Genomic DNA, 25,360 nt, shown 5'->3' on the forward strand with positions numbered 1-25,360 from the left:
GGTATATAAACACTTCTAAACGCGCTAATCAACTGAGCTAACGCAACGTACATGAAATTTAGTCAGTTCTTCAACTATTTAAAGTAAATCAGGTCATGACGTCATCTGACGCATGCGTAGAACCGGTCATCGTCATGAGAGGACTGTTTTTGTTGACACCCTCCCCCCCGTCGAAAATTGTCGATTTCGGGGTGAAAAAATTAACATTTTTGGCCAATTTTTCAATATTTTTCGTGCGAAGGATGGAGCTTGAATATGATGCCGTGTTTGTGAATTTTTGTTCTGTCTGTCGAAAGTTTTTAGCAGACACACAAACATACACACATACATACATACATTTTCGTTTTTATATATATAGACTAGCAAGGGGTACCCGGCGTTGCCCGGGCGTTTGTAGGTGTGTGTGAAAAAAACCCGAAATGTGAAAAAAAACAGGTGCCCGTGAAAAAAAAACGAAGCCTTGACGCGCAGTTAGAAAATAGTAAAGTGTGAAAACAAAGCAGGTCCGCGTTTTTGATTGACGTGACGGCGATAGGTATTCAGCAGTAAGCATTTTGTGCGGGACAGTTTTTAATAAGGTCAATAAATCGGTTTGTTTGTTTTTAAAAACCCGCTCCCTGTTTATTAGGGGGAGCGTCTCGTCTCGGAATGAAAGCTACCGTCTGATATGACGAAGTCGACATTGACCAAATGTTACTTAGCTCTCTAGAGACCACTGGCTTTTGGCCAGTGATTAGAGTCGAGTTTCGCTTTTTGTTTATACCGAAAACCGAATGTAACGCGTGCCGATGCAGGAAATGTAGAATAATTAACGTTTAAAAGTCAATAAAATTAAATAGACAGGCGAGTTCCGTGGTTAAGTGTGAGATATTACAATTTATAGATGATATAAAAAGTTTTAAGAAGTTGTGAAGCGAGCGAGCGATTCTCTGAAGGAAGCCTTTTGTGGACATCGAGGAAAAGCGTACATACATACATACATACATTTTCGCTTTTATATATATAGATTACGTGAATACCTTGAAAAAAATTTATAAAAGATAAGCAAAAAATATTTTAGAATTTAATGTAAAATGATTTCCCATTTTGAACCATTCCAGTTAGGGCAGTTAACCAATTTTTTTCCATGGTAGATAAGTCCTGGGTATTTTTTTTTCTCAAAGGCGATTATGTGTGGTTTTAAGAGGATGTTTGTGCAATTATGAGAAGGTGGGGAGGTTGCCACTCTGACTTTGGGTTAATGATAGGGCTAAGGAAAATTATGTGTGAACATCCTGAACACTTAGAAACAAAAAACAATTTTAGAATTTAGAGTGGGGGTTGGTTTCACATAAGTTTAATGCTAAATAATTCACCATTTCAAGATCATTCTGGCGCTTTAGGACAGTTGACCAATTTATTTTTATGGGAGATTAATCATGTGCGCTTTTCTTTAAAGAAAAATCTTTTTTACGCTTATATGTAGCTTACCGAGGAATTTTGTTTGGTGGGGAGCTCTGCCACTTGTACTTAGCGTTAATGATATGGCTAAAGGTTTTAGGAGGAGGCTTGCCACTCGTACCTAGGGCTATACGTAGAATTAAGTGAGTTTTTTTTTGTTTGTTTGTTAAGAGGGTGTTTGACACCCATTGTGAAACTTTATAAGAATTACAACAAACAGACAAAAATAAATGTTAGTTAAACAACATTAACAGAAAACATGACATTTGGAAAAGTATCAAGTATTTTTTGTCCCACCTATTTAAATATAAAAAAAGAAACAACTTTTTGTTAAAGCTGACAAATTGTTAAAAATATTTCGAATTATTTTTTAATTTTAATTACATTTCATGTCTTTTTCTTAATTGAGCACCTCCTACAAATATTTAAATATTGATTTTATTTTTTTTTTTTTTATAATCGTGTAGATTAGTTTCCATTTGATAATAAATCCACGGTAAACAATTTTTTTAAAAAGACGAAAAATGCACGTGAACCAAAACAATCATATTTTACATCTTCAGTTGTTTAGATATTTAAAAAATTTGACTAGTCTCCAATTTTTAAAAATATTTATATGGTTGATAACAAAATAACTCTAACTAAACATGTAAGAAATTTTTTTTATTACCAGATTTTCAATTTTAAAAAAATTTGATCTGGAATAAAAATTAACAAGAACAAAAATGCATCTGTTCACGCCATACTATCACTGCTGCTGCTGATGATAATGCTGCTGCTACTACTAATACTATGTCAGTCTAGATTCAAATTCCAAATGCTTTTTTTTTCAGATATCATCTTTGTTAATTGCTACCTACCACGAGAGACAGCAATGTACAATTATTTTTTTAACAGATAAACATAGTAAAAAGATGGTTTTATCTAGAAGTGTAAGCCATGTTTATTTTCAGAACAGTTTCAGATGGTTCGTTGTTCTAAACAAGTCTTGAGAGGTGACTGGTTTGCAGTAGACAGAACAGTTTCCGATGGTTCATTGTTACTCACAAATCCTGAGAGCTGACTTGTTTGCAGTAGACAGTTCCACAGAGCAAAATATTCTTACCGTGTCGAGACGGAAAAAAACACGTGAAATTGGTACAGAAAAGGTTTAATATTTATGCAGCAATTCTGGTTTCTGATTGGTTGGTAGCAGAACGTGAATTAATTCGATTCATTAGTTCCTAGCAGCATCGTTTATAAATAGAATCGTCCAACTGTGTGGGATCATACCCCATTATACATCCAAAATATTGCAACATCCTCCCTATTTTTTATAATGGGGAAGTCCTTTGTGTTCGTTCTGCTCAAAAATAAATATATATTTTTATATTCAATTATACATAACAAAAATTAGAAATCGTTTATATCTTAGAATTTTAGCATGTAAAAAGATGCCATTTTTAATTGTGCTCAAATGTCAAAACAGATATGTGTACAGAGAAGAGAAATAAAAGAAATGGAAGGTATTTCAACCTTAAAAAGGGGTGGGTATGTGAAAAAGAAGCAATTTCTTAAATTTGATTATACAGTTTTTGTAAAAAAAAAGAAAAGAAAAATGCATACATATAAATAAATATACATAAAAATAAACAGACATGCAATATGTGCCCGTTTGAAGAGTGTTTTTTGTTTTTTTTTGTTAATGAAAACAATGTAAAAAAGATAGGACATTTTTGAAAAATAAGAAAGAAAACTAATGTGCACAAAACAAAAATAAAAGTCAATTGTAATTTCTGCGCGCCTTTAAATAAGCATGGAAAAAGTATTTTGTCGAAAAGGAAAATTACAAAGAGTTTTTTTTTTTTTTTTTTCAACAAAAGTATTAGTTACGCATTAGTAGGTTAAAGTGTTAATGCAAGTAAAATGGTTACAGTTTAACGTCTTGTCCAGGACTATATTTTTTTTTTCTGATATATAGAAATCTATATACATACAGAGCCGTGAAAAAAAAAAAAAAATTATTCAGGCGAATCCCCCAACAAGTTTTGAGAAAAAAAACGCTGTAACTTTATTTTGTTCTGATGATATGTAATTCAAAATAATGGATTCCTCTTTCATCTCGTTTTTTATGAAATGGTATTTTATATCTATATGCTTAGATCTTTGGTTGATTATCGTGTTCTGTGCTAAGACTATACTGGCTTGATTATCACAATTAATTACAACGGGGCTTTTAGTTAATTCTGGCTCTAAAATAGTCTTTAGGATATTTTTCAGGTAGAGTGCTTCTTGGGTCGTGTGTGTGATCACGATAAATTGTGCTTCACACATAGAGAGAGATACAATCTGTTGCTTTTTAGATTTCCATGAAATAATAGGCCCATTTTCTGAGAGTCTGGAACAATATCCTGATATACTCTTGCGATCTTCGTCATTTCCCCAGTCTGAATCCGAAAAACCTTCTAATTTTAGGAGATTTCTTGATTTTCTAAATACTAACTTCTGTTCTTTAGTTCCTTTTAAATAACGCAGGACTTGTTTAGCTCTGTTTAAATCCTTCATTGTCGGTCGTGATAATTTTTGTGACAGTTTTGTTACTGTATAGCATATGTTGGGCCTGGTTGCAGTCATTAAATATATAAGACTACCTATAATTTTGCGGTATTCTTTGTCATTTATTATTTCAGATTCTGTGTGTATAGTTTTATTAATATCATTTTCGACCGGTGTAGAGCGTTTCTTGCACTCTTCCATTCCAAATTTTAATAGTATTTTGTCGATGTATCTTGATTGAGTCATCGTAACAAGTCCTTTGCTTTGAGTAAATTCTATCCCCAGAAACCAGGATATTTTGCCAAGATCGGTTATTTTGAATCTTTTACTTAATTTGTTCTTAACATCAGTTAACATGTCCCACAAAACCAAAATCAGTAGTTTATCATCTTTGTGTTGGGTATATAAACAGGAGTCTACAGCACATTGTCTAAATGAAATACTGTATTCCAACACTGAGCACTTTGCTTTAGACCATATAATGACTTGTTAAGTCGCCACATGCTATTTTTATTTTTCATTATAAGCCCCTCTGGAGGGGTAATATAAATTTCATAGTCTATTGGGGCATTCAAATAAGCATTTTTTACGTCCATTTGATGGATGTTTAGATCATATTGTGATGCGATTTGCAGTAAAATTCTGATTGCCGTTAGGTTTGTGGTCGGTGAAAACATAGAAAAATATTCTATATCGTAAATCTGAGAGTACCCTTTAGCAACAAATTTAGCTTTGTACTGTTCTACGCCTGATGCTGTAGTCTCTTTTGTAAAGACCCATCTTGTAGAAATAACATGTTTATCTTTTGGGAGAGGCACTACCGTATAGGTATCATTTTCGGTTAAGGCATCTATTTCTTTTTTCATGGCAATTTTCCATTCATCACAATGTTCTGAATTAATTGCTTTTTTGGCGCATTTTCCATTGAATAGCAGTAGTTGATTTGATAATCTTTTATATTGTCGACCACAAAAAAATCAGGTCGCCTTCTATTTCTTTTGGGATATCTTTCGACTTTATCATCATCATGGACACTCTTGTCTCCGTCATTTTTATTGTCTTCATTTGTTTTAATTATCTGAGGGAATATAATTTCATCTTCTTCGTATGACGGGGTTTCCTCTGTAAAATTAAACGTGTAGGTGAATTTTACACATCGGATTCTTTTTATTTTATTTTTTTTGGGGAAAAAATATTAAATTGGCTGGACTGTTTTTATCATATCCAAGAAATATACCTCTGTCGGCTTTAATATTTAATTTACTCTTTTTATCTATATTTGCGAAACAAGTTGAACCAAATATATGCATTCTGCTTAAATTTGTTTTTTTACCGCAGAAAGATTCATATAGAGTTTTAGATAGTTTTTTGTTAAAGCACCTGTTGCATATATAGGCTGCCGCCTAAGTGCGTATGTCCAGAGGTTTTTAGGTAGTTTGGATTTAATGAGTAGGCATTTTGCCATTTCAAAAAGTGTCCGCCACACACGTTCAGCAGTCCCGTTTTGGTGTGGTGATCTAGGAGCTGATGTTTCATGCCTGATATGATGGTTAATTAGTAAAAGTTCAAAGCCTTTATTGGTGAATTCCGTACCGTTGTCAGAGCAAATACACTTGACTTCACCGTAAAAAGCCATCTCGGCTAGATATTTTTTAGTTGCTAGCAGGGTATCAGATTTGTTCTTTAAAAAGTAAACCATTATTAAACCTAAATGGTCAGCTACGAAATTCAACACATATCTATAATGTTCTCTGACCATCGGTTCCACGGGACCGTTCAAGTCACAATGCACCATTGATAGGATTTTTTTGGCCTTTTTGTCTGGTATCTTGCTTTGATAGTTTGTCATTTTCCCTTGCGTACAGATGTTGCAGTTGAAGGTTTTTGATGTTTGTATTTTCATTCCATCAACTACAGTCGGCAATTTTTTGATATCAGGAATATTGCAGTGTCTAAGAATTTTATGCCATGTCTGTAGTTCATGGCAGGTGGTTTTCGATGGGACTACGCTATTTAAATAATATAGTCTTCCATTTTTTTTAATGTTGAATACAGTTCCATTCGGGTATACCAGTTTTGATTTATTGAAGCTAAAGTTTATATTTGCACCTTGTTTTGTGGCAGCTTGTACAGAAAATATATTTTGTTTAAATTTTGGGATTAGAAGAGCGTTTTCTAAAATACAGAAACATAGTTCATCTTTATTGTTCTTTAGCGAGATTTTCGCATTGCCTTTTTTCAAAACAATATCATTTAATCGACTCCCGTCAGCTAGTTCTACAAAATGATTTTGTGGCTTAAAGTTGGGGTCAAAATTGATAAAATCAGATTCCTTTGTAATCACATGTGCCGTGGCCCCACAATCGACAAGAAAATTATTATTGTTTGTTGAAGCATTAAACGTACGCAAAAATAAAAATGTATGTTCGCTAACAGAGCTCTCTACATTTTTAATGTAGTCGCCATTTTGAGTCCTGTATCTACATTAGAAACTCTTGTGATTAGGTCGTCCACAATTATAGCAAATAATTTTTGTACTTTTCTTAGGAGAAAAATTGTTTTTGGCAAAGTTGCGTTTTTTATTCCTGGCATGGGTATAATTTCATTTTGGTGTTTTTATGTGTGTATTTTTAAATTTCATATTTGTGGATTCGTTTTGTTCTGTGATCATTTTTTCAGTTTCTTTGTAACTTCTGAGTGCTTGAATTGACTAAAAGTCATGGGTTTTTCTTTCTGGGTTATCACGGTGGTAAATGGCTTGAAATCATTCGATAATCCCTTAAGGACCATGGAAATTAACAGACTGTTACTTATAACTTCACCAGACATTTTTAAAGAATTTGCAGTCGTTTCGGCTCTTATAATATAATCAGTAATAGTTTCGGCTTCCATTCGTTTTAGAGAGGTCAGTTCAGTGTATAAAGAAATAATTTTGGGTTTTCCTTTCGATAAATAATGCTCTCTCAATATGTTTAATGCTTTGCAGACATCGTCCAGGGCTTCTATCATTACCAGTGATAGATTTCAGTCATCTAAACACTGTATTAATTCTTCAAAGACAGTTGTGTTCTTTTCAATGAAGTCGGGGTCGTTTCTGTTTTCAGATTGTGTTTGAAGTACTTTGTGTAGCTTTTGGATTCGTAGGTATCCTAGAAATTTAACTTGCCACAATTCGAATTTTGATTCGGATCCATCGAAATAAAGACGCACACTGGGCACATAACCTCTAGAAGTATATAGGCCATGTTTAGTTTCAGAACAGTTTCAGATGGTTCGTTGTTCTAAACAAGTCTTGAGAGGTGACTGGTTTGCAGTAGACAGAACAGTTTCCGATGGTTCGTTGTTACACATAAGTCCTGAGAGGTGACTTGTTTGCAGTAGACAGTTCCACAGAGTAAAATATTCTTACCGTGTCGAGACGGAAAAACACATGTGAAATTGGTACAGAAAAGGTTTAATATTTATGCAGCAATTCTGGTTACTGATTGGTTGGTAGCAGAACGTGAATTAATTTGATTCGTCAGTTCCTAGCAGCATCGTTTATAAATAGAATCGTCTCACTTTGTGGGGTCATATCCCATTATACATCCAAAATATTGCAACATTTTATTTAACAGTGGGTGTCCAAAGAAAAGTTTTTCAAAATTTTCCATACTCGTCATTTTGAAATCTTTTTTACACAACAAAAAACGAGTGGTCAAATCAATGTCAGACACCCAAAACTATTAAAAATGGCATCTCTTCTAGTTAATTTCCAAATTTCATGTAAAAATTCTTAACATCAATACGGTACGAGTGTTTACAAATCAGGAGGGAGGTGGGGATCATTACAAAATTTTACCGAAAACGCCATTTTATGATATTCACATTTTTATCATTTTATTTGCTTAAAACTCTAAAAATATATAATGTACATTATTATTTAGTAATTCATTTGGAAGTATATTCATTTCCAAACAAAATGGTGGTATTTTGAAGACGTAAAGTGCTTTGGTTTTTGCAATATGACGATTTTAGCAGAACCCCCTAAAGTGTTTTGTCGTCCGTGTGTATTGCTACTAAAACTACTCTTTCTGAGTTTCTTGTCACCTCTTCCACCCTTTGAAAAGAAATGATGTTGATAATGAGTTCGACACGATACCAAACAGTTGTCCCTTATATTCCAAATGGCAATATGCCTTGTTTGAGGTTAGAAAAGAAAAAAAAAAGTATTTTAAGGTGCTTTTATTTAAATGTTTTATTGATGTCTTTGAAGTCTTGCAAACCTGATGTAATCAAGATTGGTGCCATATTTTGCTCGATGTGTAACCTCAATGTTGTAAAGATAACGCCTCAAAAATCAAAAAAATTTCAACAAAAGTAGAGTTGATAACTGCCATCAATCTGTCGACAGTTCAACAGTTTCTTCAAAAACTCGGATAAAATTAGTGTATAGATGCAAGAGCGTTAAAAAACGCTAAATAATATCTAGTGTTAGGGTCTAATAATTTTGAAATGAGTTACCATTTTCTTTCTAAATTCGTTGGAATCTGGTGCTTTCAAACAATGAATCATTTTTTTTTTTTTTTTAAGTAATATGGGGTACCTTCAATAAATTTCCAGACTTTTTTCGTATAAGCATTTTCATTGATAGTACACACATGAAACTCTAGACCCCTTTGTAGTAATATCTCTTTCAACTGTAATGCAAATGTTGTGCTATTCTGAAAACTTCTGGAAGGCCATATAGAAGATTTTGCAAAGGAGTTACCACTTATCAAGGCCCGGATAATCTATATATATAAAAGCAAAAATGTATGTATGTATGTATGTACGTACGCATTTCCTCGATGTCCACAAAAGGCTTCTTTCAGAGAAGCGCTCGCTTGCTCGCTTCACAACTTCTTAAAACTTTTTATATCATCTATAAGTTGTAATATCTCGCACTTAACCACGAAGCTCGCCTGTCTATTTAATTTTATTGACTTTCAAACGTTAATTATTCCACATTTCCCGCATCGGCACGCGTTACATTCGGTTTTCGGTATAAAAAAAAGCGAAACTCGACTCTAATCACAGGCCGAAAGCCAGTTGTCTCAAGAGAGCTAAGTAACGTTTGTTCAATGTCGCTTTCATTTCGCTCCTCCTAATAAACAGGGAGCGGGTTTTAAAAACAAACAAACCGATTTATTCACCTCATTCAAAACTGTCCCGCACAAAATGCTTACTGCTGAATACCTATCGCCATCACATCAATCAAAAACGCGCACCTGGGTTTTTTTTCACACTTTACTATTTTCCAACTGCGCGTCAAGGCTTCGTTGTTTTTTTTTTCACGGGCACCTGTTTTTTATCACATTTTCGGGGGTTTTTTTCACACACACCTACAAACACCCGGGCAACACTGGGTACCCCTCGCTAGTATTTTCTAATACTGAAATTATTATATTTTTACACAAGGTTCATGAGAGTATATGCTATGGTGAGGAGTGTCCAAATTCTGCCAGGTTTTTTTTTTTTTTTCTTTTTTATGTGAATTTAATTCCTACCTTTTTTTTTATACATAGGAGTTGTCACTTATCAAAGCCCGGAGACCACTCAAGGATAAGTGTTAATGAGTGTACAGTAGTCAATGGGAAAATATAGTAATCATTAGTAATGGAAATTTGGTAAATTGGGATTAATTAAGGGGAATGGCTCATCAAGAACTTCTTTACGTTGGACTTGAAGACAACCATATTATAGTCAGCTGAAAAGCTGGGAAGCGGAAAAAAGTACCACATGTGTGAAGTTCTAAGAAAGAAACTTTGTTCATGGCCAGTTTTTGAACATGGAACCTACGTTCTGGTTTAGGCACAGATAAAAAGTGGGGGGAATTATAGATAGTTGTTTCAACTAGACGAGCGTTTTTTCATGAAAGTTTGGCAAGGGGGGGAGGGCGGGGCCATACGTTGGAGCTCAGATGAGTAATTGCCCTGAAAATAATGACAGAGCAGAGACAGGCTCACAACGTCTCTTCTGTGGGAAATAGGTTGCTTTGAAGAGGAAAGAGCATCCCCTACTAGGCTACAAAGTTCAAAATAAACTTTGTAGCTTAGAGGGGGATGCCTTTTTCTCTTCCCTGCAACCTCTTTCCCACAGAAGAGACGTAGCGAGCCTGTCCCTGCTTTATCGTTATTTTCATGGCAGGTGCTCATCTGAACTTCAATCTATGGTCCCTCCCTCGCCAGACTTTCACATAAAACACTCGTCTAACCAGAACCACTATCAACAATTTCCCCCACTCTTTATCTGTGCCTAAACCTAAACATAGATTCCATGAACAAAGCTTCTTTCTTAAAACTGCTCGCCTGTGGAACTCTATTCCGTTTGCCTGCTTTCCAGCTGACTACAATCTGATTGTCTTCAAGTCCAACGTAAGCAAGTTTTTATTGAACCGTCCCCCTAAGTAATCCAAGTTACAAAATTCCCACTAATGTTTACTATGCTAAAATCACAATGACTAATGTATACCCATTAACCCTTATCCTTGAGTGGCCTCTGGGCCTTGAGTGATGACACCCATGTAAAAAAAGAAAAAAAATGTGTATTTTGAACTCTGTTAAAGTATTTACGGCCTTTGAAGTTAGGTAGTGTTAACAGCATAAATATCTATGTATGATCTAAGGATATGATTTGGTAGGTCGTTGATGTAGATTATGAAGAGAGTTGGGCCTAGGATGGACCCTTGAAGGACTCCAGCAATTAATACTGTGAGCTTCTGATTTCTGCCCATTAACCACTACTCTTATGAACCTATCAGATTGAAAGTATTTAATAATTAAGAAGACATTTCCAGCTTTACGTAGCAAGAGATCTTGTGGAGTAAACCTTTATGCCATATCCTATCAAAAGCCTTTGAAATGTCAAGAGCAATTACCCTAGAAAGGAAGCCTTCATCGAGAGATTGACTAATCATATGAGATATAACTGTTAGCACATCTACTGTAGATCTTGGAGAACGGAAACCATATTGCATGCCACTAAGGAGGTTATTTTTTGCTGAGGTGGTTGACGACTTCTCTATTTAACATAGATTCCAGCAACTTACTCATGACGCACAGGAGACTTATTGGCCTGTACTGAGAGGGAGATAAGCGATCACCTGAATTCTTAAATAAGGGGCATACTAATGAGATTTTTCCAGGATGTTGGGAAGCAATTCTTAAGAATGCTTAAAAAGTTTTGTAAGTATGGGAGCTAGTTCTGGTTGAAGCTTTTTCAGCACTATAATTGGAATGCTGTCAGGGCCAGTTGCTTTACTGGAATCAAGGTTTTTGATTAGCTTGGCAACATCATGCACAGATATTTGTATGCTGCATAGCATGTTTTCTGATGCAGGAGGAAATATGGGGGTTGGCGGCCTTGGTCACATAGGGTAGAATTAGCTGCAAATTTCTTAGCAAAGAGTTTGGCTTTGTGCAAGGCTGACGAGATTACTTCAGAGCCATTGATAATGGTTAGGATAGAGCACACACTTCTGTTCAGGACCCTGTTTGTTATTCGCCAAAACTGGTGGGAACTAAGCCGCTGCTCAGCTACTTTGGACTTAACAGACTTTAACAGAGCATACTAATTTCTCATTCTTAGTGGCTGCTGGCAGTCCTGAAAGCAACTTTAGTCTCAGTACATCTATTACGTTGGAAGCAATGGAAAAATTGATTTCTGTGCGAAATGGCAGCAGCACATTCTGGAAAGAACCGTGGCTGGCTGTTAGGTTTTTGCTGGAATTTTTTGTTAGAGTATGGAGCGGCCTATACCTACAGTTAACCATTCCATCAGGTCTGATACCATAGACGACATATTCTTTTCAAACATGGAATGCAGAGATAGATCTGATATAAATGTACAGAAGCTATCTCATAGAGTATCGATATACTGTACGATGGAGAGATACGTCTGAGGACTTATTACATTTAATTTTTATCTTAACTGATACAACTGAGTGATCAGAAGATCCCAGTGAAAACAGAATGGAAGATGAACATAGTTCAGGGCAAGTTGTGAGAAAAAGGTCTGGGAGACTTACATACTGACCATCAGTGTCAGGCACATAGGTAGGTTCGTGAACAATCTAAGTTAGGCCATAAGCTATAGAGAAATTGTGACAGAACCTCCCCTCATCATCTGCTTTGTTTGAGTATGTTAACCATTCTACATTGTGAAGATTGAAGTTTCCACAGACGTGAATGTTAGCTGAAGGATAATCTGACAGGATGTGGTTTTAATGTAGGCACACATTCCATGCTGGATTTAATCTAGGTTTAATCATGTATTTTTTTCTGAGACTTTTCATGGTGGAGTTTTGGAATCTTTGAAACAGGTTGACAGACTTGGTTAGAGCAGAGAGAGAAAGTAAAGGAGAAAAAGAAATGAAGAAATATAAGTACAATTGACATGTTAAAGGGAAAGTATGGCGATAGGATCCCCTTTCACTAATTGAAATAAGGAAAGGACCTTTTTGAATGAAAATTGTCTACCCCTATTGCTAACATATTTAACACTAGGTGGCGCTTTAATAGTATGACTGATCGAGAAGTCTACTAAAAAATGTCTAAAAAAATTCTGCATAAGTACCCAGTTTGTTATAACACAGTCTTATTTATGCATAATTAATTAATCTTAGTATGTCTAACTGATATATATGATCAATATATTAGAAAACTTGTTTTGCTATTGTAGTTTGCCATTTTTATTGTGATAAATGGACTATTTTTTAAATAAAGATAATTAATATTTTACTTATAATTATTGTGTTGTTATTGTCCAATTATTTCATTCATTTTTGTTAAGATCTGTTTAAAATCTAGCATTTTTTCCTAGCCTTGGGATGATTAATCAGAATGGGGTATCTGAAAAATCAGAACTTTTTGTGTATTGTTCCTGTTTCTTCCAATGTCACAAACGATTCTTTTTCTTATTTTATTTGTTTCTTTTTGTTTAAAACTTCATCTTCTATTACTGCTACTGATAGTAAAATGATAAATATGTTTTGATTTTAAACAACCAGTAAAACTAAAATCTAAAGATCCTTCCCCTGCTCACAAGTGTATTTTTACGTGCGAGAAAATATATGCACATGTTATGTGGGTTTTTACAGGAATCAAAAAAAACAAAAAAAAAAAAAAAAACAATTCCATTGCTCAATATTAAAAGATTTTAAAGGAATTGATAATTGTTTAGGAACCAGAGGATGGGAGTAATTGGAATCGTCCCATCACTAACATCTACCTTTGTATCTCTTTTATAAACTAATTTTTCTTCTATTTAACAGGTTGGACTCATCATTCCAGCCCTCACGGCAGCAGAATCTCAGATTTTTTCATCTCATAGTTGGCGACTACAAGAAGAATTTATGCTCAGCCTAGCAAGTCTTCCAAAGTGTTTTAACTCTGAGAGAATATATACCAAAATGATGCCGGTGATATATGATAGACTTAAAAAAGCAGTAAGTTTTTTTGTTTTTTTTACACAGGCATCACCACATTATCAAGGCCAAGAGGCCACTCGAGGATAAGGGTTAAAGAGTGTACAGTAGAAATTGGACAATATAGTAATCATTCGTAATGAAAATTCGGTAAGTTTGTTAACTTATATGGAACGGCTCATCAAGAACTTATTTACGTTAGACTTGAAGACAACCATATTGTAGTCAGCCGGAAAGCAGGAAAACGGAAGACAATTCCACAGGCGTGCAGTTCTAAGAAAAAAGCTTTGTTCATGGAATCTACGTTTAGGTTTAGGCACAGATAACGAGTGGGGGAATTATTGATAGTGTTTTCAGCTAGACGAGTGTTTCTTGTGAAAGTTTGGTGAGGGGGGACCATAGACTGAAGCTCAGTCAAACACTTTCCATGAAAATAACGATACATCAGAGACAAACTTGTAACATCTCTTCTGTGAGATAGAGGTTGCAGGGGAGAGAAAAGGACATCTATGAGGCTACGAAGTCTATTTTGAACTCTATCAAGGCAGGACAAGTCCTGTGGTTTTTAGTATAATTGTTTGAGAACGGATAATGTTTTTATTGCAAGCCCAGAATTCAATTAAAAAGTGAAAATACTGAAAAATCTTTATGATGTACACACCCGTACCTATAAATGTCATATAAATACAGGGTGGAACAATAAAATCGTCACTCTAGAAAAGACAACATGATTCCATTTCTGTTTGATGAAAACTGGTTTTCTTTTTTTGTTGCAAACCATTTACTAGTTGGCCAGTTGTGTACAAATCCCAAGAACGATAGGAGCCTTCTATCATTTTTTAAAGTGATACAATGTTCAACAAGCGAGATCAAAGCTGCATTGCTGTACAACTCTTCCTTTCTATCCATTCAAGCTATGACAACAGGACCATTGCCAGCATCCTCAAAATGCAAATCCGGATGGTTCAATGCTTGAGGGCACAGCTCAACAAAGTTTCCGGCCATGGTTACGGCCATTGGTATGGTTTCAAGTGAGAGTCACATCATGCCACCTCACATCTTCAAAGTCGGCTTTAAAGTCAACACCAAAGTGTACTTGGATGTGCTGAAGTGTGTGATGATCCCCTGGTGCGATCAGGTGGTTGGTGGAAGACCTTGATTGTAGCAGTAGGACATGGCGCAGGCTCACAAGTCCAAAAAGACCCAGGTTTGGCTTCAGAAGGAGTGCTATGACTTTGTATTCTTCTCTCACTGGCCCCCTTCCTCCCCTGACCTTAACCTACTGGACTACTTCGTTTGGTCATCACCAACATGACCTCCCACAACACCAAAGCCAGCCTGATTGCTGCCATATGCCAACTATTCGCCGAGCTTCTGCCAATGTGTGTGGAAAAGGCATGCTCCCAGTTCCAGACCTGTATCAAGATGGTGATTGAGACTGAATGCAGCTACATTGAATAGATGTCAGCTCTACTACATAATAATAATTTTGTGCTAACCAACATTTTACTGCCCAACTCCCTACATAGTACCCCAGTAGCTTATGTCCCTGATAGTAGCCCCCTACACCAAAGTGGCAATGTGCCTTGTTTGGGGTAAAAATGTAATAAAAAATTTTTTTAAAAATCAAGTTACCTGAATTGATTTTTTTTTTTCAATAAAAGTTTTAAAATAAAACTGTAGTGTTGTTTTCATCAGGGCGACAAATTTATTATTCCACCCTGATTTTTTCTGTTAAAAAATGTGCATCTTATCCAGAATACAACCTAATTAAATAAAAGTAAAAATACAGAAAACTCTTTGACATACATACCTGCTACAGAACAAAAATATCATATTAGAAAATCACATAGATCAAGTATTTTTTTTTTTCAATAATAAAATCAAATTTTATTATCGAGCTAGAACTGTATGTTTTGATCAGCCATATTTAATGCAGGGAGAGAACTCAATCTGAACCACCAAGATTTTAAAATCAGCCTTGTAATGGCTACAATATACTATTAATCGCTAAAAATTATTAAAAAAAATCATTTTCTATATTTAAAAAAATAAAAACAGCTACTTGATCAATTTACATGATTTTTGGAATATATTTTCATTCTGTGACAGGTATGTACATCATAAAGATTTTTTCTGTATTTTTATTTTTTTATAATTAGGTTGTATTCTGAATAAGAAGCACATTTTTTTAACGGAACAAAAATGGCATTTATTTGTAAGACATTCTTAGGTATAAATCAATTTTGAATATTATTCCAATGTTATCCAATGTTTTGAAAAATCCAAAACTTAAACTACATAAGTTAAGCCAACATATTTCTCCTAGTACAAGTTGAAGATTCATTCTCCGTGATCAGGTGTGTGTGTGGGGGGGGGGGGGTCTCTACAGATTAGCAGACACAAACTGGATCCAGGGCCACAAAAATCATGGTGTGTATCACTCATTAGATTATTTTCCATTTGTATCTACTTTAAACAAAAGCAATCTACTAAGCAATATGGATTCCATCCTGCAAGATGAACTACTGACATGCTGAGTGTAATGGAGATCAGTGAATCTCTTGGTCGGAGGGCTTTTAGAGCACTGATACTTGACCAGGGAGGAATCCCCCCCCCCCTTTACTGAGGGGGAATTTAAAGGTTTCAGCACAGGAAATTGGCACCACAGATTAGCAGATACTAGCACCATCCACCCACCCCATCCAATTGAAAATGGTGGGAGGATGTCATTCTGATACATGATGAAAAGGGTTACAGGCTAAAAATGTTGAGAACCACTGGATTAGGTGGATAAATAAAATAAATTGAATGCAAATAATTTAATGCGTTATTTCCATTATTAATATTTTTCTTTAAGTTTTCTGGCAATAGATAGATATTCTCTCCAAAAAGTTTATTTGTTTTCATAATTCGTTAGACAAAAAAAAGTATTAATATACTAGCAGGCCATTCAGTGTTGCCCAGCTGTAAAATATGCTTAAATATGATCTTTTAACTTATTCAGATTTTGTATATTATTATATAACCAATTAAAATCAAAGCCAAAACTACAAATAATAAGAATTATCAATCTTTATTTGAAAAATTCAGAAACCGTTTTTCTTTTGTTAAAATCTGTTTTTTTTTTTTCTTTTTTGTTTTTAAGAGAGCAGTGCCTGTACGGTTAGCAGTTGCAAGGACATTCCTGACATTAATACGGACGTTAAAGAAATCAGAACATAGAGAAGAACTTTTAAACCAGTTAAATCAAGGTAAACAGTTTTACTATTGTATTTTAGTGTAAACATGCACTAGGCGATTGCATGTTTGTAATGCATATGACCAAGAGCCTTGCTGTGTGTGAGAAAAATATTTAACTAAGAAAAAAGAAACAAGCCAGAAATGATTTGCTCATCTGAATAAAAATCTTCCTCTAAACAAGAGAAAGATAAAGCCTCCAAAAAATAATGATTCTACAGATGTTGAGTTTTTCTAAAAGTAATAGCCAGTAATAGCCTCCGAGACAGTAGTTCTTTATGTTCATAGGTTGGCAGATGATTATCTCGAGTCTTTTTTGATGTAGATGCCCAGAAAAGCAACTCTCACCCACCCTTGCTATCTGCTGGAATATAGCTATTCTGGAAATTTTTTTTTTTTTTTTTGTGGTGTAGTTCCAGAATAGCTATATATATTCCAGCAGATAGCAAAGGTAGGTCAGGGTTGTTTTTCTGGATTTCTCACTGGCATTGTGTGCCTCACCAAAGCAAGTTAGGGATTGTCTTGGTTTGCAAGTTCAGTAGAAAAAATATCAATTATATAATGTGTTTATCACAAAAATCTAGATAAAATCTTGAAATAAAGATGAAACATGGATGAATATATCACACTCTCAACTCAAAACTGTCTCTAACTGTTGCAAACTCAAGACTGTCCATAAATTATTCCTAACTGTCATAAACCATAGTAAAACTCAATGCCACTACTCTCAGTGCCCACAAGCCAATTCTAAAATATATAAATCAATGTCTGTTTGTCCGTCATGCTCGATTAACAGTCTTATTTTTGTGTACAACTCCCTCTCCATTGTTCTGCTGATAAACTTCTTTTTTTTTCTTGTTTTTATGTCTAACACTTGGTGTAAGGGAACGTTGCTAACTAATTCAATTTTTATTTTTTTGCTGACGTTACATTTTTTAGTCAGTATTATATTTTTCATTTTCTTTTTTTTTTTTCATTTTGTAAGGTATTAGTTTCTCCTTTTTTTTTATGGATATTTCTCCAGACAAGGCATGAAGCCACTTAATGTAAGGAGCTAGCAAGAACGAAAGCTGATTATTACAAAGACAGGAAATGCCTATTCACCTTAGTCATGAAAAAACCAAGTCTGCAGATTGAAGGGTGAGTGGGAAGAGAGTTCCACAACCATGCAGTTCTTGTAAAGAAGCTACTGGAATAGGAAGCTGTATTATAATGAAATATCAAAATAGCAAATTGATGGAGATCACTAGACCAACAAGTCAAATGAGCTGGAACAAATGAGGCAAGGAATAGATCAAACAATTCTGAAGAGCGCATGCCACAGACTAGCAACATGAAAGAAAGGCTGTAGAGAGAAAGTTTTCATTTTCATCATTTTTCATTCTTATTAGTAGTCATAAATTGTAACCGGAACACTAAATTGTATAAACGTTTTGTGCAAAAGTTTCTGCTTTTACATATCGTTTTCTCCGCATCGGATAACTTCTGGTCACCATGCACAACAACCTAACGCAATCTAAGTACATGAACGCAAAACAAAATAGCTTAGACTTATTTAATAACATTTAGAAATACTGTATATATAATAATCTGCAAACATCCATAAACAACATGAAATATTACATAACAGATCCTTCATCTGAGCATGCTAACACAAGTAAGAACATAATATATGTAAAATATGTACAATAATAATAATTACATATATATACTAGCTATACCCTGCCACGCATTGCTGTGGCTTAATTTGGTGTAATGGAAAATTCTAATAAAAAGAGAAAATGCATGTTTCTTATATTCTTAGTACAGCAATCCACTCCAAAAATCAAAAAAAAAAAAGGCGAAAATGAAAAAAAAAATGGTACTCTTGCAGAATTGGATCCGGATCCTCGGGAGTTACCATCAATCATGGCTTAGGCTCGACCAACATTCAGTGGATTAAGCCGAAAGTTGCTAAACCATTGAAACGCTAAATAGTTTTCTTTTTTATTGTATTCAAAAATGTGAGTTTTTAATTAATATTTGGGTAAGGGGGGGGGTTACTATACACAGATTAAAAAAAGTTGTCCAAAAATGGATAAATGAAAGCAAAGGTAAGGTAAATTACGTTTCTATCTAACTGGATAGTTTTTTAGTGTTTTTATTTAATGTAAAATGTTTAATTGGCTCAAAAAACTCTGTGTTTATCTATGTATTTGAAAAAGATGAATGGTCGCGGACTCTGTTGAATACGTTAAGTTTGGGAAAATCAGTTAGAAACTATACAAAACAGTATCGGGCACCTACTGATTATATGTTATTGTGACATAGGCTGACATATTCGGTGGATTTCTGATAGTATTTTGTATAGTTTTTTAGTGTTAAATCAGTTTCTCAAACTTAACATGATCAACAGTGTCCGTCACCGTTTGCATTTTTCAAATAAACTGATAAACACTGTTTACCGAGCCGACTAAACATTATAGTAAATAAAACGGGTTTGTATTACTAAACACAGAAACGAAAAAGTTGTTGAAAAATAAATATAACAAATAAATGTTATCAAAGGCAAGATAAGTTACTTTTCTACCTAACTGGATAAGATTTTAGTGTTTTTATTTAGTGTAAAATGTTTAATCGGTTCGAAAACATGTAGTGTTTATCTGTATATTTGAAAAATACAAATGGCGGCAGACTGTGTTGAACATGTTAAGTTTGGGAAAATGAGTTAAAACTAAAAAACTATACAAAATACTGTCAGGAACTCGCTCAATATATGTTACCGTGACATAGGCAGACATGTATTCGGTGGTTTTTAACAGTATTTTGTATAGTTTTTTAGTTTTAACTCATTTTCTCAAACCTAATGTGTTTAACACAGTCTGCCGCCATTTGTAATGTTCAAATATAGCAGTAAACACTGTGTTTTTCGAGCCGAATAAACATTTTACATTAAAAAAACAAAAAAAATTATCCATTTTGGTAATAAAGTAACATATCTTGCCTTTGATAATATTTGTTATAGATTTATTTTTTGACAACTTTTTCGAATCTATATGTACAGTAGTACAAACCCAATAAAAACACTAAAAATTATCCAATTAGGTAGAAAAGTAACTTATCTTGCCTTTGATAATATTTACTTGTTATATATTTGTTTTTGTTGACAACTTTTTCAAATCTTTGTGCAAGTACAAACCCAAAGGTGTATTTTTCTGTCTAATTTTATTTTTAGTACCGCGCTTAAATTTAAATTTCACGATATCTTTTGGGGGGAGGGTATTTTTTTTTACATTAGGTCCACCTCCACAATTTTCGCCTATGCTGAATAAGAAAATCTCATTTAAAATTTGCAGAGGCAATTAGTTTTTGAGATATAAAGACCTGTACTATGCACTATAATTCACTGACGGCCATAAATAAGCACTCCCAACCTCCTCATATTAAGAACGGCTTTCGGAATAAACAACACCCCATGCCTAACCACGTGTTTTAACCTTTTACCTGTCTTTTGTCTTTTAAAAACGGCTTTTGGAATAAATACCACAATTCTCCCCATGTTAAGAACGGCTTTCAGAATAAACACCCCCAAACTACCCATGTTAAAAAATTGTGGAGGTGGACCTAATGTGAAAATTTACCTTTTGTTTTTTTAATAAATTGTTAGTTGAAAGCACAGAATAGTGACAAAACATCATCCCCTCCCCTTGGTAAGAATAGCAAAAAAAAATAATGGTTTTCTTGGTTAGAAACTTTTCTGTATTTCACCTAACAATTTCTGGTGCTAATGAACTTACTGATCCGCGCTATTTTTTAAATCGTATTTCCAAGTTTAATATAAGTTTTATGATATGTTTTTTTATTCAATTGTAAGGTTAAAGTACAGAATAGGTACAAAACACCCTTCCCTCCCCATGTTAAGAATGGCTTTTTAAATAATAAGATTATTATTTCAGTACGGATCACTCTCTACATGAGTACTTAATATTTTTTTCAGCCATTCTTACCATAGAGAGGGGATGGTGTTTTGTAACTATTCTGTGCTTTTAACTAACAATTTATTATTAAAAAAAGATATTGTGAAATTATAAAAAAATAAAAAGATATTGTGAAAGTTGAATTTAACTTGAAAAAAAACAAAAACAATGTGAATGGCGCGTTTAACATTGTAGCCAGAGCTTAATTGGCAATAAGGTCACGTTAATCGATTAATGGGTGCTAATGCACTTATTGATCCGCGCTATCTTTTTAAATCGTATTTCCAAGTTTAATTAAAGTTTTATGTTTTTTTGGTATTTTTTTTTATAGATTAGGTCCACCTCCACAATTTTCTTTTAAATGACGACTTTTAAAGGTTTCCAACTATGCTGAACACATAAATCGCATTGAAATTTTGCAGATATAAGTAGTTATAAGATATAAATAGTTGTTTTATGCATTATATTCTTTGGCGGCCATCTTTGTTAAGTGCGTAGATTTGTTTATGACGCGGGCAAGCGTGTAAAAAAGATGGCCGCCAGAGATTACAATGCATTATACAACTTTTTATATCTCGATAACTACTTATTTCTGCAAAATTTCAATGCGATTTCCGTATTCAGCATAGTCGAAAACGTACAAAAGTTGTCATTTAAAAGAAAATTGTGGAGGTGGACCTAATCTAAAAAAATACCGAAAAAAACATAGAACTAATCTAAAAATTTACCGTTTTTTTTATTCAATTGTAAGGTTAGAGTACAGAATAGGTACTTAACACCCTCTTCTCCCCATGTTAAGAATGGCTTTTTAAATAATAATGTTATTATTTCAGCATGGATCAATAAGTGCATGAGTACCCAATTTCTTTAATAATGAAAAAGCATTCATATTTTCTTATATAAAAACAACTTCTATAAAAAAAAAGAAAGAAAAAACGTGTACTTTCAATTTTTGTTAAAAAAGGTTTTCTTAAAAAAAACAAAATAATACGGTAAAAAAAGCAAACAACAAAACATTAATCGGTATTCATGCAGAGAGTGATCCGTGCTGAAATAATGTTATTATTTAAAAAGCCATTCTTAACATGGGGAGGGGAGGGGTTTTTGTACCTATTCTGTACTTTAACCTTACAATTGAATAAAAAATATATTATAAAACTTTAATTAAATGTGGAAATATGATTTTAAAAATAATGTGGATTACTCTCTGCATTAGCACGGAAAGTACAGAATAGTTAGAAAACATCCTACCTCCCCATGTTAAGAATGGCTTTCTAAATAATGTTAATGATTCAGTACTGTTCCTTGTCTGCTTAAGTTTATTAAATTGTTAGGTGAAAGTCCAGAATAGTTACAAAACATCCCTATTCCCATGTTAAGAATGGCTTTCTAAATAATGTCATTATTTCAGCAGGGTAGCTTCTCTGCATAAGTGCCATGTTTTATTTTTAAATTGTTAGGTGAAAGGACAGAATAGTTACAAAATACCGTCTGCATGTTAAGAATATCTTTCTAAATAACATTATTTCAGCACGGTATTTTCTATGCATGCATACTATTTTTGTTTATTGTTAGGTGAAAGTATAGAATAGAAACTCCCCCCCATGTTAAGAATAGCTTTCTAAATAACGGTATTATTTCAGCACGGTACCTTCTCTGCATAAGTACTATCTTTTGTTTATTAAATTGTTAGGTGAAAGTATAAAATAGTTACAGAACACTCTCCCTTTCCCATGTTAAGAATGGCTTTCTTAATAGCATTATTTCAGCATGGTACCTTCTCTGCATAAGTACCATGTTTTGTTTATTAAATTGTTAGGTGAAAGTATAGAATAGTTACAAAACGCCCTCCCCATGTTAAGAATGGCTTTCTAAATAATGTTATTATTTTAGCACGGTACTTTCTCTGCATAAGTACCATGTTTTGTTTATTAAATTGTTAGGTGAAAGTACGGTACTCATGCAGAGAGTGATCCGTGCTGAAATAATAACGTTATTATTTTAAAAGCCATTCTTAACATGGGGAGGGTGTTTTGTATCTAATCTGTATTTTAATCTTACCATTGAATAAAAAAACATATAATAAAACTTTAATTAAACGTGGAAATACGATTGAAAAAATAGCGCGGACCACTCTCTGCATTAGCACCAAATATTATTTAAGCACGTCATCAATCCGAAAAATTTCTTTAAAAAAAAAAACTGTACTTTTAACAATTTATAGTGTTATCTATATATATAAAAGCAAAAATGTATGTGTGTATGTATGTACGCTTTTCCTCGATGTCCACAAAAGGCTTCTTTCAGAGAAGCGCTTGCTCGGTTCACAACTTCTTAAAACTTTTTATATCATCTATAAATTGTAATATCTCAGAGTTACCCATGGAGCTCGCCTATCTATTTAATTTTATTGACTTTCAAACGTTAATTATTCGACATTTCCCGCATCGGCACGCGTTACATTCGGTTTTCGGTATAAAAAAAAGCGAAACTTGATCCTAATAACAGGCCCAGAGCCAGTGAACGTTTGTCGACTTTGTCATATCAGACGGGGGAGCAGGTTTTTGAAAACAAACAAACCAATTTATTGACCTCATTAAAAACTGTCCCGCACAAAATTCTGACTGCTGAATACCTATCGCCATCACATCAATCAAAAACGAGCACCTGTTTTTTTTTCACACTTTACTATTTTCCAACTGCGCGTCGTAAAAGCTTCCTTTTTTTTTCACGGGCACTTGTTTTTTTTTTTTTTTCACACACACCTACAAACACCCGGGCAATGCCGGGTTCCCCTCGCTAGTTAATAATAAAAAAAGTTCATATTTTCTTATATCGAAAAATAAAAAAACAAAAACAAAAAAAAACGACTTCGACTCAAAAAGCAAGCGACAAACTTTTTTTTTTGCCTGATATAATAAAGAAAAAATGTTTAAATTAAAAAATTCAGAAGATAAACAAATGAATTATGTTTTTTTTTTTTTTTTTACTTATCGAGTAAACAGAAAATTAAATCTTCTAATTCTTTTTGTCAAATTGTGGTCTGTGAGATGAATCGAACCGGAAGTTCAGTTCTATCAACATAACAGGTTCACACTAACGGCTTACGAAAAATATATTTATTTTATTTAATATTTTAATAATTGGCGATGTAAATTTATTTTAATAACATAGGAACATCCCTCGACTCTAAAGATGGGTTGTCTGAAAATTTCAAATAAATTGGTAATGTAGAAATATGGTTGTATAAACTTTGAACGAACCAAGAATTACATTTATATATATATAGATATATATATTTAAATTCTTTTTGGAGTACAAAGTTTAATTATGGCTAAATATAAACTAATTAATGATTCAAAACTGAAAAAGACTAGCTAATTGGGTCCCGTTCCTCGCTCAACAGAGCTAAATCGAGGAAAATTGAGATTTAAAAAAAAAAAAAACAACAACAAAAATTTGTCATGAATATGTCGAGGGAGAAAAAAAAATTTAATAGGGATTTTCGTTTAAAACAACACGTACCATCAAAGATTAGTTAAGCAAATTTTTCACCTTCGGATCTTCCGAGTAATACATAGGGTCTGCGAGCACCTCTTAAATAAAATTAAATAAAATGTGTGTGCCATGAATTTAAGTGCTGACCTGTTTATGATCCTGTGCAGGTCGCACTCCCCCTTTCATCTAAAAATTCTAGAAACCATTTTATTTTGCAAAAAGAAAATCTCTTAGAACTTGATTTGATATCGATGTGATTTTTTCCCCCTTTTTTTTTTTCGTTAATTTTTTTTTCTTTTAATATTTTTTTTTCTCTCCCCTGCCATATTCATGACAATTTTTTTTTAGCGCAATTTTCCTCGATTTAACTCTGTTGAGCGATGAACAAAACCCGATTAGTAAGCCGTTTTTCATTTATTATTTTTGTTTTTAAGCATCATGTTAATTGGTCTATATTTAGCCATAATATATATATAACACACACAGTGTAACCTGGATATAAGATACTTCTTCCCTGAAGAGGCCCTACAACTCTCTCATATCCGGGTTACATTGTACATTAACACAAGCTCTAATTTGGAACCAGAGAAAATCTCTTATATCCGGGTCTTCTCCCATTCGGGTATCTTATATCCGGGTTACAGTGTGTGTGTGTATACGAGCAAACAGTTAATAAAACTTGTTAAAAACACTTTGAAGTGAGTTAAAAACCTATTTAATCTGAAAAGGAGACACTATATAAATGGATAGTCCTTAATCCGCGGAGTTTCGAAGAAATACTTTCCTTCTCATCAGAGGGTAGGAATTAGCAAAATGCGGGATCGGATTTTGCATGCAAAAGTATTTGATGAAACAAGTAAGCCAAAGATCTTACTTGAAAACAAAAAAAGTGAAGCAGAGAGAATATGGTGAAGAAAAAGGTGATTACACATGAATTTTACTTGTGCGAATGGAAATTCAATTAACTTTCTTGAAGTTATATATTTGGATTTTACCGTCACTGGATTATTTATCTTCCACCAGACTATCCATTCATGTGTAATCACCTTTTTCTTCACCATATTCCCTCTGCTTCACTTTTTTTGTTTTCAAGTAAGATCTTTGACTTACTTGTTGTTTCATCAAATACTTTTGCATGCAAAATCCGATCCCGCATTTTGCTAATTCCTACCCTCTGATGAGAAGGAAAGTATTTCTTCAAAACTTTGCGGATTAAGGACTATCCACTTATCTAGTGTCTCCTTTT

At 33.8% G+C, this 25,360-nt stretch overlaps 1 protein-coding gene across 2 annotated transcripts in view; it reads left to right on the top strand.

Annotated features, from left to right (window-relative positions):
- LOC145268350 (serine/threonine-protein phosphatase 4 regulatory subunit 4-like) overlaps positions 1-25,360 on the top strand; it is a 295,902-nt gene that overhangs the window by 154,411 nt on the left and 116,131 nt on the right. For both annotated transcript variants that reach the window (XM_080123870.1, XM_080123872.1), the window contains exons 14-15: positions 13,268-13,441; positions 16,569-16,674. In XM_080123870.1, the coding sequence (XP_079979996.1) occupies positions 13,268-13,441; positions 16,569-16,674 (280 nt within the window). The remainder of the gene's footprint in view (positions 1-13,267; positions 13,442-16,568; positions 16,675-25,360) is intronic.

Source organism: Euprymna scolopes, chromosome 43, assembly GCF_053919585.1.
Source record: "Euprymna scolopes isolate OS-2025 chromosome 43, ASM5391958v1, whole genome shotgun sequence".
Lineage (NCBI taxonomy): Eukaryota > Metazoa > Mollusca > Cephalopoda > Sepiida > Sepiolidae > Euprymna > Euprymna scolopes.